Source organism: Pinus tabuliformis, chromosome 3_2, assembly GCF_031772625.1.
Source record: "Pinus tabuliformis cultivar Carrire ecotype Pingquan chromosome 3_2, CPIR1, whole genome shotgun sequence".
Taxonomy (NCBI): domain Eukaryota; kingdom Viridiplantae; phylum Streptophyta; class Pinopsida; order Pinales; family Pinaceae; genus Pinus; species Pinus tabuliformis.
In genome coordinates, this window is record NC_142302.1 from 888,847,482 (window position 1) to 888,866,039 (window position 18,558).

At 38.9% G+C, this 18,558-nt stretch overlaps 1 protein-coding gene across 7 annotated transcripts in view; it reads right to left on the minus strand.

Annotated features, from left to right (window-relative positions):
* Window positions 1-216: 216 nt before the first annotated feature.
* LOC149183469 (uncharacterized) overlaps window positions 217-18,558 on the minus strand; it is a 226,714-nt gene continuing 208,372 nt past the window's right edge. For all 7 annotated transcript variants that reach the window (XM_089418743.1, XM_089418739.1, XM_089418741.1 and 4 more), the window contains exon 7: window positions 217-1,063. In XM_089418743.1, the coding sequence (XP_089274869.1) occupies window positions 395-1,063 (669 nt within the window). In that variant the 3' untranslated portion in view covers window positions 217-394. The remainder of the gene's footprint in view (window positions 1,064-18,558) is intronic.

Below are 18,558 nucleotides of genomic sequence, written 5' to 3' on the forward strand. Positions count from 1 at the left end.
TTTAAAAAAAGGGGCACATTTGCCACAATCGGAAGCATCTTACTTAGCTTTAAAAAACAAAATTTTCGTTTATAGATTAAAAACATTTAATATACCATCTGTACATAGTGATTAGGCATGCATAACTAGCATGCAAATTTTCATAAACTATTAACAACAATCCTTACACTTTGGCTTCACGAAGGTCCTAAGATGAAAAAGACAGAATATAATATCCTAATGTTCTACATTTGGAACATGGGCATAAATGCCTAGCTACATCACAAACACAGACAGTAACATTTCGTTTGTTGATTCCGCTAAAATTTTGTCCTCACCATCCAAATTTATACGTGATTTTTTATGCAAATTTACATTGATAATGCAGCAATCAAACATTTTGTTGAGTGTTTTGTTAACTCAAGTTCAAACCAAGCCAACTGGCTAATAGATAACCAAACTTAGAGGCTGGAGGAGTCAGTATCTGCACAATATGTGGTAATGTAGGAGATGCAAGAGTACCAAGAATAAACCAGTTAAAGCTCAAAAGTGCGAGTGCATCAGAACCCAGCCTGTTCTCTGTTCTTGAGAAGAACCTAAGAACACTATTTAAAGACATTCCCACCACAATGAACAATGCAGTAACTAGTGGCATGCATGGATCTTGAGCCTTCCACGCAATCATGCCAACAATAAGAGAGAGGCAGGCACTAAAAGCACTCTGTACCACTGAAATTTCTTTCCACTTATAAAGCATCTCATCATCTCTAGCAACTGCTTTCATTTGTGTGATAGGAGGCATTGGAAAATGACTGGATGATTTTGCCCTACATGCAAAGAGACGGTTCTTATGCAAATCATTCTCTTCAGAATTATGATAATTCCCCAGTTTATCCATAGGATAGTCGCTCTGGGACTTTCCTTGTCTTTCAAAGTCATAATCCCATACTCTCTGTTTATATTTACAGCTCTTACTGTTTACATGCTTGACATCATCATTTTCAACTCCATTTTCTTCAGGCTTCAGAAAAATGGTTTCCATTTCCTCCTTCAGGTTCAGGTTCTGAATTTCTAAATCTTGCACCTAAGAAGACAGCACAAAAAATCACAGCAACTAAATATTAAAGTGTCCAACTGAACATCCATAGAATAAACAGACAAGGTAACTCCAAAGAAATCTCCAAACAACTTCATTTCTAATCTTGTAATAATGCTCAAACAAATGCAGAGGCAACCCCCTTTGATTGGCAGGGTTTTGACATTTCATTAAGAATAACAAAATGCAAGTAGTGAACTACGGTGATATACACATTGAGACAATATTGTGAATGTTGTACATATCTGAGTTTGAGATGATAAGAATGTGAGCTATTGCCTTTCAGATCTACAGAATCTTTTCCAACCAATAACAGTAGTGTCACCTTGACATTCTTTGCAACAAGACAATTATTTTTCCTTTCTTGTGCAAGCATCATAATCACTATTTCACTTCCCATTGCAACCCAGGCTAGAAGGCAAGCATTTGTGACTATGATCAATATTTGTGGCCTTTAATTTTTGTCTCCATTTTGGCAACTTCGGTTCCTAGAGTCGCATTTTCTTGATAAGATTTATACGCACATCTGGGCAGGAACTTACATCATTACCAATGTAAGTGGTACTTCAGACGGTTTGTTCCCCAACCTTATTTGTTTAGAGGCGTTTGTCTATGCATCATACAAGGACAAGTTGGATAATTGTTTAACTTTTAGAAGGTGAAAATATTGAAGTGTTCAACAAAGAGAGCATATAAAAAAGGAAAAAATTAATGATGTCTGTTACCCCTCATCACATTGCGTGATGTTTAATCTTTTGATCTTGTGATTTTCATCACAATGGATGAGTTTGCAGCATAGCGCTTTTGAAATTTTCATGGATTGAGGTATATCCCTTCATACTATTTGATTGGGTTAGTGTTTTGGTGGAGAAGAAACATTTTCTCCTTGGTGGATTGTCATATTTGATGGCTCATCTAGTGGAGCATTCTTCATATTGCCTTTGCTTAATGGATCAATCTTTTGGCGTCAATTTTCAGTGATGATGCTTGCTTGCTACCTCATATGATCATGGTGCTGTCCTTGGTACACTTGTTACGCTTCTTGGTCATGTATGATGGTTCTGACCCTCCAAGGGGTTGGATAATGGTGGCGTGAGATGTGACATGGCATATTTGTAGTGGATGGAAATTGATGGATACAAGGGCATGGATGCACATACTCTTCTTGGTTCTTCCCTTATGGTGTGTCCTACCACTAGCAATGGTGGGTGTGCATTCCCCAAAGGAGAGTATGTGGAATGTACACTTTTTGAATGTCCCCCTCAATCACATCACCATGGTGGGATTATTTCTAAATGATTTATTATCGTTAGGTGATGTGCCTTGTTTTCCCTGTTATCATCATCATATTGTGTGTGGAGGCTTGCCTCTAACACATGTGGTGGTGTTTGAGAGGTATTTAAGGGTCTTCCATAATTTTGATCTCGCATTTGATTGACCCTTGGAGGGGGGATACCCCTCATGGGGTGTGGTACCCATCAACTAAGAGCTTCCCTAAGTTTTATTGATTAATTATTGCTCCTAGATGTTGTGATTTGAGTATGCTTATTGGCATTCTCATTTTGGTTCCTGCTTATTATTAAGTACTTCTCTTTCACATACATTTTTATGGTGATCTAGCACATGCTTATTATTAAGGAGTACTTCTCTTTTGCACACATTTTTATGGTGATCTAACATATTTTTCCTTCTGGTCTGAATACCCCTAAGGATATTGTCTATCTAGTGATGAGGTGTCATTCAATGGTTTGAGGGAGTAGAGTTCTCCCCTTATTGGCATATTTTTCCATACGTGGAAATCGCCCCTTTACTAGCACATATTTGGAGGTACGGTGGAGATGAGGGTGATTTTAGCCTTAGTTTTTCTTTCCAACCCATGCTATTGCATTATTATATGATTTGTTGGAGAAAAATTACTATTTATTATACTCATCTTCTTCGTTCACCACACATGTGAAAAGTTATTACACACTTCTCTAGGGCACACTCTCCTTTGGGTTTATTTTATTATTTGTTGAGGGAGGTTATAACCAATGTTCCACCAAGACTCCGGGACGGGGAGACGCACAAAGGGGACGTGTGGGAGTACCCTGAAATTTTAGGGAAATTTAGGGGGGACGGGGGGACGTCGGGGTATATAATTTTTTTTCCTTTTTAATATATATATAAAACTCATATTCAATAATGAAAGCATAAATAGAATGATACATACATAATTGAATTAAATAATGAAATACATTGATCCATACTCATCATCCTTACTAATACATACATGATTCATCCATAAACCACAAGATTCAATAATGAAATACTCTGATCCATATTCAATATTCATTATTCACCATTCTTGAATCTACATTGATTTAATAATTAAATTCATCATTCATCATTCTAGATTCTAAATTGATTTAAAATTAAAATTCATCATTTATCATTCTAGAACCTAATTAGTACTAAGCAAAATAGACTATAATAGACACTGAAATCTAAAGACTGGAATAGTAAATTGATATAACTAAAACTCAAAAACAATGGAGTGATGAGTCTAAAAGTCACTCTAAAGTACACAAAGGGCTTGGTGCTCTTGATTAAATACTAATTCCATACCCTTGTACATGACAAAATGCAATGGAAACATTACACTCCATCGAATCCCGAATTCCTGGAAAACTGTTAAGTCTGCTGGATTTTGAGTGAGATCTAAAATTCTACTTTCTCCATATGAAATCCAATGAGGTCAGAACCACTCTCAAACATCCTGAGTCATTTCATGGTAATGTTAAAAATTTAAGTAAAAGGATGAAAATGAAAGATAAAGGAGAATGTCACTTTTACTTTAAGAATTTAACATTACCATGAATAGCATAGCATTAGTAGGGAAATATGGTCAAATACTACGTTTTCCCTGTCATAAATCATTGTTTACAAGAAAATTTAAGGGGGGATGCATAGCCCATTTTGAGGGAGTCGCGTCCCCCACACTGGGGAAATGTCCCCCCCTGCGTCTCCCCACGTCTCCCCAAAAGGGGGACGTGGGGAAACGTTTCCCCAGACGTCCCCCCGTCCCGGGTGCGAGGGGTGTGTGCACCCGACCCAGGGGGACGCGTCCTCGTGGAACACTGGTTATAACTACCTTGACCCATTCTTCTAGAGAGCACCTTCATGGAGTTGGTTGAGATTTATGGATTCAAGGGCACTTCTCTTATGGAGAATATTTATTGTATTTCTTGGATAAGAGCCCTATTACCTCACATGTCAACAAGGGTACACATATATCAGTGCAACATTTTTTGTCACCATTGTAGCCCCAAGATCACAAGTCAAAAGAAATGTAAAACCCATGATGTGAGGCCCTGTATTAGGTATCTTAGACCTATGTCTTTGTCATTGAATCAGTGTTTTGTTGTCTTGGTCGGACCATGGTTAGTCCCTTGAAGTTTCTTCCAGTTACTCTCGCCCTGTAAAAGATTGGATGGCCTTAGGTGGACTCATGGTTTTATGGAAGCCTATATTTGTAGGGGTGATCACTAGTGTATAGGCCAGTCCAACCCGCGTCAAGGTGCACCTATGTCATTCCACATGGTTAGGGTCTATTGACTCTGTAGGTGACTTTGTATTTGATGCACTACTCCTCATGACAACTCTTAAAGCATGGTAGTCTCATTTGACAACATTTCACGTTTCTCGAGGCAATTCATGGTTCCCAATGCAAGGAGATCCTGGTGGTCAAAAAGTCAACTTGGTCTCAGAATGTGTAGTTTGATGAGAGGATTCCATGCCACACGGAATTTCAGAATGTGCAGTTTGATGAGAGGATTCCATGCCACATGGAATTTTTCCAATCAATGCATCCAATGGCTAGTTACGACTTGGTCAAACTTGGTTAATAGGTCATAGCAAATTTCCAAGGGACAAAACAAGCAGAGTGTTGGGCAGAATTAGACATGCATTATATCAAAAGTGATTATCACGAAGAGACAAACAATACCCATGTGTCAGATTTCAAATATTAGTCAAGGATTTAGAGAACTCGCACAAGGAGGTGATGATGTGGCATACAGGGTGATGATGTGGCAATGCTCCATAGGATATGGAAAATCTAAGGGATACCCAATACAAATCAAGACCTACAAAGCAATACCTAGGTTCCAAAATTGCCAAGTGGGTAAGGGTGTTGAAGATCCAACAACAGGATGGCTAAGTCAAATTATGCAAGGAGAAAAGTCAAGTTGAACTAATCGTTGGACGTCAAAGTAACCATTGGGACAAGTCAACTAGCCATTAGAAAGAAGATGGACTAGGGAGTTGAGCATGGGACTGAGATAGTATCCATTTCAAGATGAATTTGTCCACAAAATGTACAAGTCAAACTCCTCAAACAAGTCATGCTCTTCCATGGACCAAGTTGAATTTGTTATGCACCAAACTAGTTGAACATTGATCCTTCAAGGCTCACTATTTTGACTATTGACCAATGAGGACCACAAGCAAGGGGCAATATTGAGCTAAATCATGGATATTTGTCCAAGTCAGCCCCTAAGTGGAAGAATTAAAAATTAATCTATAATATTTCATGAATTATTTACCAAGTCTCCAATATGTGGATTGCTAGTAATATATTTTCTTGAGGGAGAGTCAAAACTAGCCATAAGCTAGCTGTAATCTAGTCATTACAATTTTGTCTATAAAGGTTAACCTCCCCTCATTTGTAATGTTGTTGTTGTCATTTGAGATTAGCGTTATCATAATAAAAGAGCTCATTCTTGCAAACCTATGTATACTTTTTTTAATATGCATTGTGCGGAGTGATTCGTATTTCCATTCTATTTCTTGATATATGTTATGGGCCCTGGGGTTTTTGTTACCACACAATCTAGTAGGGGCCCTAGGCAGGGTACTTGAAGGACAACTACTAGACCAAATGGAAACAACGAGACAAGGACCCACTGTCACCTCAGTCGATGTCCCCTGCTCTCTACAAACTTTCACCAATGGGAGAAGTCTCGGTATGGAGGAAATCACTAGGAGGATAAGGTCAATAATAAGCTAGAATATGATTTCCAAAGCTCATTCAAAGGAGAGGCTCAAATAATGGCTTGCTTGCTTCAAGAGCAAGATAAAGGCTCTCCAAGAAATGCTCGAGGATGGGAATCAAGGTCTAGGGATTTTTGATGATACAGTAAGATAATGTATCCTAGAATCAAGATCTCTAATATAGCTATGGCTAGGGTTGAGAAACCTAGGTTAGGTCCACATTGGACCTAGGGTTTTTATGTTTATCATGAAAGAGCACTGTTGATAATATCGGCGATATATCGGCGATATTCGGAAATATCGCGATATTTTCGGCAAAACGATATATCGCCGAGAAAATATCGCGATATTTTCTGTTTTGAAAATATCGGCAAATATCGGCAAATATCGGAAAATATCGGCAAAATATCGCGATATTTTGAAAATATCGGCAAAATATCGGCTATATTTAAAAATTTGAAAAAATTATTTTTTATGCTTGCCGATATTTGCCGATATTTTGCCGATATTTTTGCCGATATTGCCGATAAGATATTTTCTGGACCCTCGCCGATATTTTCCCGATACCGATATTATCAACACTGTGAAAGAGACACCTCCAAGGAGGACTCTAGGTCAAGCTAGGACAAAGAAAGGGTTAAAATTGATTGAACCTTGATTGAATGTAACCCTCATCAAGTCTCTCACTATGACGTTAAAGGTTGACTTCCAAAATCCAAGCTAGGGCTTAGCTTTTGTTACAAATGAACCATTGAAAACCCATGAAACTCGGTGAACCTCTAAGGGAGACAACAACCCAGAAGCTTATCCAAGGGGAAGTGTAAAATCATCCTTCTAGAGAAATTTTCATGATGCCCTAGCAAGGACGTCTAGGTGAGAGACCGAAATTTTTGGGAGAAAAAGAAGAGGAAAAAAGGGTTGACCACCAAATTTGCTAGGATCAGTGCCTTGTCCTTGGGCTATGGAGTCTATGTGATTCGAAATCTAGCCAAAATCGTCTTCAAGGAGGCTAGAAAATGATGCCCTAGCAAGCACTCTCTAGCATTTACCCACCCAATATTTATGGACTTTCATGGAAAGAAAATGAGTTCTACTCCACTAGGAACATTCATCTACTTGTTATCAATGAGTAACATGCACAAATTTGCAATCTAACATTCTTTTACAATGATATTCAACAATTAGGGCATGAAAGAACAATAGCTAGTTGCATAATTTCCACACATTAGACATTATTATGCAAATATCTTTCAAAAGAATACTTACAAGACAACAAGAGATATATCCACATCCAAAATCAAGAAAATAGCTCCAAGAGAACGAAAATTTCAGCTCCAAAGATATCAAAATGCATCAAGATATCTTCAATAGACAAACCAAGAAAAGTGTGAAATTCTCTTAGGAGAGAACTAATCTTGATTCCCAAGTCAAGTGATGATGATTCACAAATGAGGCTCAATTTTATTTATATGAGCCTCAAGGGGTTTGATTTAATCTAATTAGCATAATAAGCCCCTAAAACAACTCTAATGTGCAAAATAGCAATACAATTCGTGACGAGCCCATCAAATAGCTCCAAAAGTACAATATAAGCCCTCCTAATGAGGCCGAAATGATATAACCATGGTGCAAAGGGCCGTTGGAAGGCCAATATATGTCCCTCATGTGCCAAAATGAAGAAGAGGGCTCTCAAAATCATGACCAAGGGGTTGGCCCCTTGGTTTCCAAACAAAACATATGTGGTGCTCCCAAGTGGCTGTGGGGCATAGTGAATGGTCTCATGGGTCTACAACTGGATCAAACCTGTCAATAGTCCATCCATAAGGACAAGAATGATGATACAAGCCCTCCCATCAAGCCCTCCCATGTCTCCCTAGGTGAGGAAAAACCCCATATGGGCCCTTGATCATATACAAAGTGTCTAGTGCAAAGATGTGGTCGGTTGGGCAATGTGCTCCAATTGCATCATCATCTCTGCATGAGTGGGGCACGGGCAAGCCAAATTTGGTGCTGAATAAATCCCATGGTGTGGCAATCAATGCTTTGCTATGGAGGAGGTCCATGGCTCTCAACTCTCACCCTACAAGTGCCATCATGACCCTCTGGAGGGCTTGTATCCCGTATAAGGAGGCCAAAGTTACAAACCCAAGGCGAAGACCCACCTTCAATCCCATATAAGATCCAATGCATCTCCTCACCTTCCAGTACAACAATTCCTTAGTGCAACTGAGTAAATGAGCCTATAAATCAGGGAATCAAGTGGACACTTCATAGTGGCATGCCATCCCATAATGGACTTTAAAATGTACAAGTGTCCCTAGGCTCAAGAGGGAGGTTAATAAAGGATCCTATTAGGTGGTCTCAACCTCTAAGGGAGTGACAAGTCCATGGTAGATCTGTCAAAATGGCAAGTGCCATGTGAAATATTGGTGGAACGGAGTGTGGTAGCAAGGGAAGGCTCCAAGCCACATGTCATGGTACAAGGGTAACTAGTTGCTATAATGAGGGAAGCCCACACATGGGTGTATAAATGTAGGAGGGAGAAATTGTGGTACATGAGTTACCCCGACGTTAGTTTTCCCACCCTTTTTCATATGCCTTTTACTGATTATTGATTTTTCTTTTTACAACTGCATGGGGCTCCAGGGAATGAGAGCATGATGTAAATGATATAGTAGTGAATACCCCCTTTAAGGTTGGGCAATTCATCGACTACCAAGGGTTGGGACAATCATGGGTTGCTTAATGATGCAGGGGGCTCATATAGGGCCCTAGGAACCAGGGTGATGGCCATGACACAAGGTAGAGCTCATGTTCTGATTTTTCCCAAGTGCTAAATTTTTATGTCCCGACCATCTTTTGCATTTTATGGTATATTTCCCTGTTGTAAGTGGCCAAATTATGCTTTTATTTTTCTTTTTAGCTGCATCAACCTTCGGGGCATCGTTCCACGCCCAACCCAAAGTGTGGACAAGGGGAGGGGGGGCTAACTCCTTGTGGACCCAATGGACAAATGTGGACCCGGATGGGAAATATGTGAAAAGGGGTTATAATGAGCAGAGGGGAGTGATGTATGTAGTGTTGGGAAGCAGGACCACGCAACCAAAATCGGGGTTTCCCATGTACTATCACTCCTAAAGCTAGTAGCCACTAGAGGAGATTCCATAGAACTGGGATACAAGACTAACCACCAAGCTAGGCAAGGGGACAAGAGTATAGACCAAGCTCATTCTTTCTGTCGAATCCCCCCACTAATCCATGTCTAGATGTGTCCATGATAAGTAAGCAAAAATACCCAATTGCATAATGAAAAGCCATACCTTCAGGCTTGGCTTAGAATAGTGGCATATCGAGCTATCTAGTGGTTGCAAGGAGTTGTTCACTGTCGGCTAAAGACAAATCTAGGAGAAAATTTCTCCTATGGGTGTCAACCACTAGTGGTGGGTAACAATTTCTATTCTAGTTTTCTCAATAATAAATAAAATCATGCTAAAGCTAACAAATCTTGTCATTAAAGGGCTACACAGTCACATGGAAGGGGCAAACTAGGGGGTGACCCCACTTTGTCAATTTGTTTCGCAGGTGGATTGATCCAAGCAACTAGACCATTCTGAGAGGGAGCTTCAAATTGTGTAGGGTCTTGTATTCATCGCACACAAGATTTCAAGGCCGAAGAAGCCACTTTGAGAGAGGTCGCTCCTGAGTAGGTTTGAAATTTATTAAGGAAGTTAAGTTGATTATGGGAATAATTTCTATTCAAGACTAAACCCACTCCTTTTATTTTAGCAGGTTGTTGGAAAAATTTGTCATTGATGTCAAATGGGCAAGTACTTGCTTGAGGATTTGCATGCACATTTTAGCGAATTTGGTTACAAGGACCTCCTAGAGTGATAGTCCTTTTCATACCATTTCATTTGATAGGTGGCACATTTTGTGGGTCCTGCTCGTTGGAAAGATATTAATATTTAATGATTGATGCCCCAATCAATGGGTTTCGCACCAACACATTTGCCCTAAAGGTTTTTAGCCTTAACATTCATTGTTGCCCTAAAAGGAAGGTCAAAATTCATAAATTAAGAAGCCTAAATTCATTGGTACAAATCTGCCTTGAGAGGAGATTACAAAAAAGGAAAAGTTTGATTTTTAAGTGTCCTCCTTGTATAGGTCAGCTTGATAAGAGTTCAGTTTGGCTCTAAGAACAGTCATGTCCATTTAAAAGTCGGTCCAATTTGTGTGACTAAACAAGTATAAATACACGAGCTCTCTCCCCCAATTAACCTCCAACTCGTCCAAGGAAGCAAGAGACAAGTTCGGGTTTGTTGAAGGAGACTTAGTGGTTCATACCTCATGAACTTTAAAAGAAGTTGAAGGAGCAATTATTTAATTCTGGTTTCTATGGCTCTTGGGATATGGTTTTAGTGATGTTATGATCTACATTTGAAGTATATCATTGGATCTGGATTCTGAACCCAGTCACTTTGTTGCACTAATCACAAGAGTAGAACTCAGCCTGGTATTGGAGGAATTTCGGCTTCCCTACAGTTCTAATTTTGACCTCGAGGACAGACCTTGGTGCCTGCAACTCGACCCTTTACCTCAGAATCAACCTTGCAATTCACATCTGAAATTTTCGGCCCTTTACCTCAGACTTGGCCCTGAAATTTGCATCTGAAATCTTTGGACCTATACCTTAGACTCGGCCCTGCAACTAGGCCTATTCACCTGAGATTCTCGACCTTGTACTTTAGGTTATTGCAGATCTTCCTAGAGCTATATTGAAGTTGTTTTGATCAATCTTGAAGAACATTTTTGAAGCTATGTTTGAGAGTTCTAGAAGATTATTGAAGACATTTTTGTAGTTGGTTTTTGATATGTTTTGAGGAATTCCTGAGGAGCAGTCTTGAACTTGAAGCATTCTTGAAGAAGTTTCTGAAATGTCCTTGGAGTGACTCTACAACAGCTTTTTTGGAAGCATTCCTGAATACTTTTGGAGAATCCTTTTTGGAGAACTCTTGAAGACACTTTAGAGTAGATTTTGGAGACCCTTTTTGGAGGAGCTCTTGGAGCCTTACTTGTAGCAGATTTTGGATCAGCACTTGAAGCAGTCTATGAAGTATTATGAAAAGGCATTTTTTAGCAGACTTGGAGCAGATTTCTAAGACATTTGTTGAAGCCTTCTAGAAGTAGACCTGAGGCAGACTTGGAGCAGATTTTGACATTTGTTGAAGAAGACTTGGAGACGACCTTTGAAGTCTTGGAACAAGTTGTTGAAGACAAGTAAGGGTATTGATAATCTAAGGTATGAAATTGTCTTTATAAAATTTGAGTGTTGTTGTAATTGGGCCATTGTCCCTGGTATGAGAGCCCAAGAAGAACTTATTTTATCTTTTATTCTATAGGGTGGCAAGGTGGTGCTAGGGAAGGAAGTTGTAGCTTCCTTCAGGGGGTTTTCGCCTCCTTCCAGTGGGAGTTGGTAAATCTTGGGGTTGTAGCTCTTCTAGTTGTAGCTGGTAAACAAAAAGTTGTAGCTTCCTTTGTAATATATACATATATATATATATATATATATATATATATATATAGTGCCCATTTGATGCAATGTTATTGGTTAATCGTTTGATACTTAAATTGTTGACATTTACAAAACACTGATTCACCCCCCCCCCTCCCCGTCCCCCTCCCCACAGTTTTTCCAACACAGATTACATCGACTTAAGAGGGTGTCACTTTTGCACTCCAACAAGGGTGAAGTAAGCAAAGAAACAAGTATAATCCAACAACCACTTCTTATTAAAATTCTAAGACCTTTTTTGTTTTCTGCATTTTGGATGTTGGACACCTAATCCACTAAGGGTTAAGATGTGGGGGTTGAACAGTCAAAGGGAGTCCAAGAGACATTGGAATATGAATCCAACAGTCACACCAATGTGTTATAAATGTACATCATGTGAATAATAAAGTATCTCACAATTATCTTTCATATTCTGTCAATTGCATGTGTGTTTAACATGGCATCAGAGCAGGCGATCTCCTGCCTTGCTCAAGTGTGAGCCACTTGTGGCCTTTGTAAACTTGCCCTCTCCTCCTTGTTTGTTCTATGCCTTTCTGAGCGTTTGTAAAAGCAGAGACCGGTCATCTATCAATTTTGCACTTGTCAGACCTGTCATCTTCAACCTGCCTCACCTCAACGTTTTTTGTGTCATTCTCAACCATTTTCTTGCACCCTGCTGCATGTTGTTATGAAAATTAATTAAAAAACGACCACCTGTAGCACAATAGCAAGCACTATAGGACCGAGCTTCCTATGGAACAAAGGCATCAAATCTTTCATCTTTGCTGAAAGCAGTGGTATATATTTGTTGGAGAGTGTGTTGAATTTTTTAGGGTTGCATTGATAATGTGCTGGAGTGATTCTCATTCCCTGGAGCGTTGCCTCCTATGTAGAATTTGCAGTGAAAATATGGCATATATGCAATGGTATGGTGAATACGGTGTTCGTTGCCATTGAATGCACATAATTGATTTTTGTTGGATTGTGGTACTAGACAGTGTATGCTCTGCGTTTGGTAGAAGGTCGTTTGGTATTCTATGGTATGTATGTTGCGCTATATTGATTGATGAATGTTTTCTTTGGGCGTTAAACTGTTTTAAGGGTTGCGCTGTTTGAAGATAGTTTTACATGTGTTCATTGAATAATGGTATGCTGGCAACTCATTTAAGAGGACCGTTATATGTTCACTGATGAACGTTGAAAACCATGTATGAAAATTGGGTGTGGTGTCATGAAAACCTATTCCTAAAAGATCGGTGTATGCAACCTCTGTTGAAGCCGTGGAACAGTTTGCATTATATACAAATCATTTGAAGCGTTGAAAAGTTTGAATTGTGCATTGGACTGTACATACGCCTGAATGGTATGTTAAAACCAAGTTTTGTATGTCTTTGCATAGAAAATAATATAAAATAATATATGTTGCAGGTCGATATATTATGAAAATTGAATGTTTTGAATGACCATGTATCATATGGTGTGCGTTGAAGTTTTTACATACTTTTTAATGTATGCATATGGTAACTTTTAAAAGATAGTTTTATATGCGTTGATTTTTAAAAGGGGGTCATATGCTCATATAAGTGTGGCATGTTTAATGATTCATGAGTGAATGAGTGAAGTTATAAAATATGCTTTGTGTCCCTTTCAAAGAAAAATCATAAAGCTTATGGAGTAAAGTGTGTGTATGGAATGTTTTTAAAAAAGGTGTATATTAAGTGATAATGCATCTGAGCTGATTTTTGAAAAAGGTCGTGAGTGGCATGTTATGTGATGTATTATAGGCCACATATGATATATGATGATATATGGTTATGTATGGTATATGGATAACATGAAAGTGGTTTGAGTCTTATGGTATATGAGTATGTATGGAGTGATGATACTTGTGGTATGGTTCTCATATGGAAGGAAGCAACTATTATTGCAGCTGAAATTGAAGCAATAAGTGCATTGAGCAGTGAGTAATTTATGCCTTGTGTTGTATTGGTGTTGAACTATTTACATATATGTGCACTTTGAAGGTCAAGAGTCCCTTTTATATATGTATCGGTTCATATTAGTTTGTAGTCTGGTGGAGCACCTTTCTATTTGATTTTGGGAGTGCATTCAACAATTTAAATTGTTGGAAAATGGCTGATGGAATATCAGAATTACTAAACAATCTAATACTTTCTACTGTCAACATCACAATTGTTGAAGAAAGTGTAACTAGGTTCGGTCTTCATAATGACATGATCTTTGTAAATGATGTAATAAAAGGAAATAAATTATTTTTGTATGCCTTGCTACATGGGTTTCATGAGCAAGAAGTGTCACTAGGTGAAAGACTTCTTCTTGATGTCTTTAGGATTTATTTATATGTCAAAGAGTCATGTCATATGTATAGAAACTCTTCATGAGTTTATGTAAATGTATTCAAGTCCACAAAGTTGTGAAGAAGCCCTCCAAAGACCAAGCATAATCCTCCAAGAAGTTTGCAAGCGAAAACAAGAAGAAATTCTTCATGTCGGCTCCAAATAGAATTAATTAAATAAATGAAAGTCACGTCGGCTCAAGGAAAGAGTCATGACGGTTCATGGGTTCATGTCGGCTCAAATATAGGTGGCTCACCACTATAAATACCCCGTCAAGGTATCCACAAAATGCAGATCACAGTTTCGCATCTCTCTCTGAAATTTCATGTGAGTATTGGGTGTAGGTATACGCAGTTAAGAAGGGACAGACCTTGCATAAGGTATCCGCAATCTAGAAGGAGATCTTGCATTCCTCTGAAGCCTCACATGAAGGAGCAGATTCACATTAGGGCTTGACTGCACCTCAATTGGGTATTAGGTGCAGTCATGGCCAGATCTCGGGTGCATAAACAACTTCAAATGAGGACGCAACATTGACTAAAGTCTGGGCTAGATCCTATTCTCGGCATACCTATAGGTGCAGTCAAGATGGATCTCAGATGATGGAGGAGAAAGGACTGCGGATGAGGTCACAACATTGGCATGAAGTCTGTGCTATTAATCTTGGCATATATATAAGTGTATCTATGCTCTTACTACCTCATATACCCTTAACAGATCCCAGTGTAACGTTATGTTTGGTTACAGTATCAAAGATGCAGTCCTGACAACAATATCCTCGATGCACAGTATTCATCACAGTCTCGGCATTAATGAAAGGGTAAGGATCTAGAATACTATCACAGTCTTGAAGGATGTATTTATATGATGAGGAAAGACTCACTGTCTAGACATAAGAAGGATCACAGTGATCTCTCAGTCTTGACATATTCTCTTGGCATATAATAAGTAAGGTATGGTGATGATCCTAGTGCTTGATGAAATATGGTGAACCAGTCATCCTAATGATTGTCATAATGGAGCCCTAAATGAAAGCATCGAATAAAGAACACAGTGAAGATCTCAATAGATCTCAGTGATATGAGAAAGATGCAACAATGACGACTTCAAAAGTGCAGCAAACATGAACATCTCAGCAGTGATGGAGCAGAGGATTGATGTCTTGGTTTTGGAGAGGCAGATTGTATCAAGGGTCATGGTCTTGGTATTTGTCAAGTGAATCTCCATAAGAAGAATTTTGTGTGGGTTTTCCTCTTCAAGAGGGAGAGGTTTTGGCCTTGGCAGAAAGCCAAATATTCGTGTTCTTGTCTCTTTTGGTTTTTGATACCAGTTTGATGAAGCTAACATATACACACTAATAATGAAGAAACATTAAGCTAAGATAAATTGTATAAATACTTCACAAATTGTTATCATGTAACAAAGAATCAACTTGATTATGTGTGCCCTAGATTCTTCAACAACAATCATGATTGATAAAGCCATTCTAAGAGATATTAAATTTTGTCTACAAAATGCTCAAGAGAAAATTGAGTTTTTGCAGCTTGAGACAAAGCTACAGCAAGAAGAGCTACAACAACGTGAGCATCATTCTGAATTTGTTTTTTTCCGAACAATCCTCTATTTGAGGTTGAAACTGACTCCCATCAACAACCAACAAGTGATGAAGTCAGTAAAGTAGAGGTTGATTCAGATCCAATGCCCATTGCAAGAGAAGATTTGTACACAAATGCAGAAATTCAGCCTGCACTTCCCAAGCCCATCATCAGACCCTAGGAAGAGCTTGTCAGAAACAAGCACAAAACAGGTCTTGGATATGATAACGAGGCGTCCTTTCATATTCCAGATTACTCAAAGCCCGTCAAACTTTAGAGTGTCGGATTTCTTCATGATTGCTCACCTTCACCTGTCCCAGATTCTACTTCTCGTCATTCGTAGCCAAAAGTTGTCAAATGCCAACATTGTGACTGAGTTGGCCATGTGAAAGATCGTTGTTTTGATCTTCACCCGTGCAATCATTGTGGTCAGCACACTCATTCTTCAAGCAGATGCTTCAAAAACAATCCTCCTGCAAGAACGAAGATTCACCTTGGATGGATCGCTTCTTGGCAATGGGCTTCAACCACCAAGAAGATATTTCGCTCATATCATATAATTTGTTCAAGAGTACTAAAAAGTCTTGCAGTTGAGTTTTATCCATCTTCTCACTTTGTATCTAACAGGGGGGGAATCGATGGTCATCTACAAGTTTCAAAGATAAATCAAGCGAGCCTAAGCCACAACCTGAACTTGTTGCCTAAGCCTACAGCTAATGACAGCCATACCCAGATTCAGAGTTGTAGCCAGAGATACAAAATCCCCTAAGCATGCCTTTGGTTGGTGGCCTTCCTTAAACCACCGCAGGTTGCAGACCTCCTTTTTTCCAAGTTGAAGGTCTCCCTCTTCAAAGCATTAAGGAGCACTTCCTCTAGCAAAAGAATTCAGCTTCTTGCCAGATTTGGAAGAGTTCTGGGAATCACACTAAACTTTCTTTTGGTTGGTGACATTCCTTAAACCACCGCGGGTTGTAGACCTCCTTTCTTCCAGGTTGAAGGTCTCCCTCTCCAAAGCATTAGGGACACTTCCTCTAGCAGAAGATTTCAGCGTCTTGCCAGATTTGGAAGAGTTCTAGGAACTACACTAAGCGTTCCAGTGTTGGTGGTAATCCTTAAACCATCGTCGGTTGAGAACTCGAGTTCTCCCACCTTATGCCAACATTTCAGAGAGCACATTCAGCCTAGTGCTGCCATACATTTTTGCACATTTTGTATTACTTCTCTCTTCTTGGACTCATACATACCCCTTCGGATTAAGGGGGAAAATGTTGGACACCTAATCCGCTAAGGGTTAAGGTGTGGGAGCTGAACAGTCAAAGGGAGTCCAAGAGACATTGGAATATGAATTCAACAGTCACATCAATGTATTATAAATGTACACCATGTGAATAATAAAGTATCTCACGATTACCTTCACATTTTGTCCATTGCATGTGTGTTTAACACTGCAATTAATTTAGGGTAAATTAATTATCAATTGTTTATTTTATTTAGCATGCTTCTCCTTGGGGAAAATAGGGCAACTTGTTAACTGTAACCACGGATAGGTACACGTATGTTCTAGTATATTTTACACTTGTATCTAGGTGATTTGTCTTGCAGATCTGAACATTTTCTTGCTATAACAAACTGATTCTGCAATAAAAGAGAGGTTTCAGCCATAACTGAGCCATTTCCTTGTATTTAGAGTAAATTTTAGATAATTTCTAGCCATATTTTAAGCACAAATCTAAATTTGGAAATTTCTAGGTGAATTTACTGAGAATATTTCACTCAAAATTCTGAGAAATGATTTCCACCTGATGGAAATTCATTTTTTCATCCATTTTAGGTTGAGGGGAGACCCCAAAAGCCTCAAGATTAACCCTCATACATCTCTACCCCTATAGTTTCAGTCTGGAAGTTCTTAGGCAGCCGTAAGGTGGCTGTTACAGGCTAAATAGGTCATTGTCCCTACAATTTTATGCATACTTTATAGTCTGATATTTACGACGGCACGTTTTGACATGTAACTTTCTAAACAGCATCCCAAATCAAAAAATAATTGCATATTTGGTTAGATTATTTTTTGTAGACCAAAATCCATAGGTCACACACTATATATTTTATGTTTTGGTGCTACAAAAATTGCTATTTAGTTTTCTGCTGCACAGTCACACATTTTACAACTAAGCAGTTCCGAAAACTTAAAAGTGAACACCTCCACTCAAAGTGATCCCACATAAGGCACTGGTCTTGTTTGGAATTAACTGGGGTTATCTTTTGCAATCCTCCCTTGGCTGTTTAGGAGGATTTTGGGCCTAAATAGCAGGGGCTTGGACTGAGGTGACAATGAACCCCTGCCCTATGTGTTCCCATCAAGCAGGTTTCTGGGACCTTAGCAATACTGCTATTCTGGTTGGTAACAAGGCCTATTGGAGAGCACCACCCTATCCTTGACTTGCTAAATATTATTTTTACCAGAGGAGATCTAGGAGGCCACTTGCTATTTTTGGAGAACTTACTTGGTCCGCCTTATTAAGTCCACACATGCTATTTTGAGGTGGTTGTTGCACATCAATTCAAGAGTATTATTGGAGTGACCTCTCTTGGAGAGGATTCAGGAGGATGTTGGATAGTGGAGCTTGTTGACATGGTCAACTACTTTGGAGAAGACACATGACATAACCACTCTGATATTATTATTTTTTTGACTTGTTTCATGAAGTTGGTTATGTCAGAGAAACATTGTCCTTCAAGAACTTGGTGGATCTAGACTATTTTGTTTGTAAAAATAGATGGAGCTACATGCCTATAAAAGCTCTAGCTCTCTCCATTTGTGAGTTATGGTTGGATTTGTAGGACTCCTATTTTGAGTTTCATTTAATATCTAATCAATGCAAGTAAATGGAAAGTTTTGGGTTTCTTAGGTGTGTCTGTCTATTTCATTTGCTGCTTTATTTATCT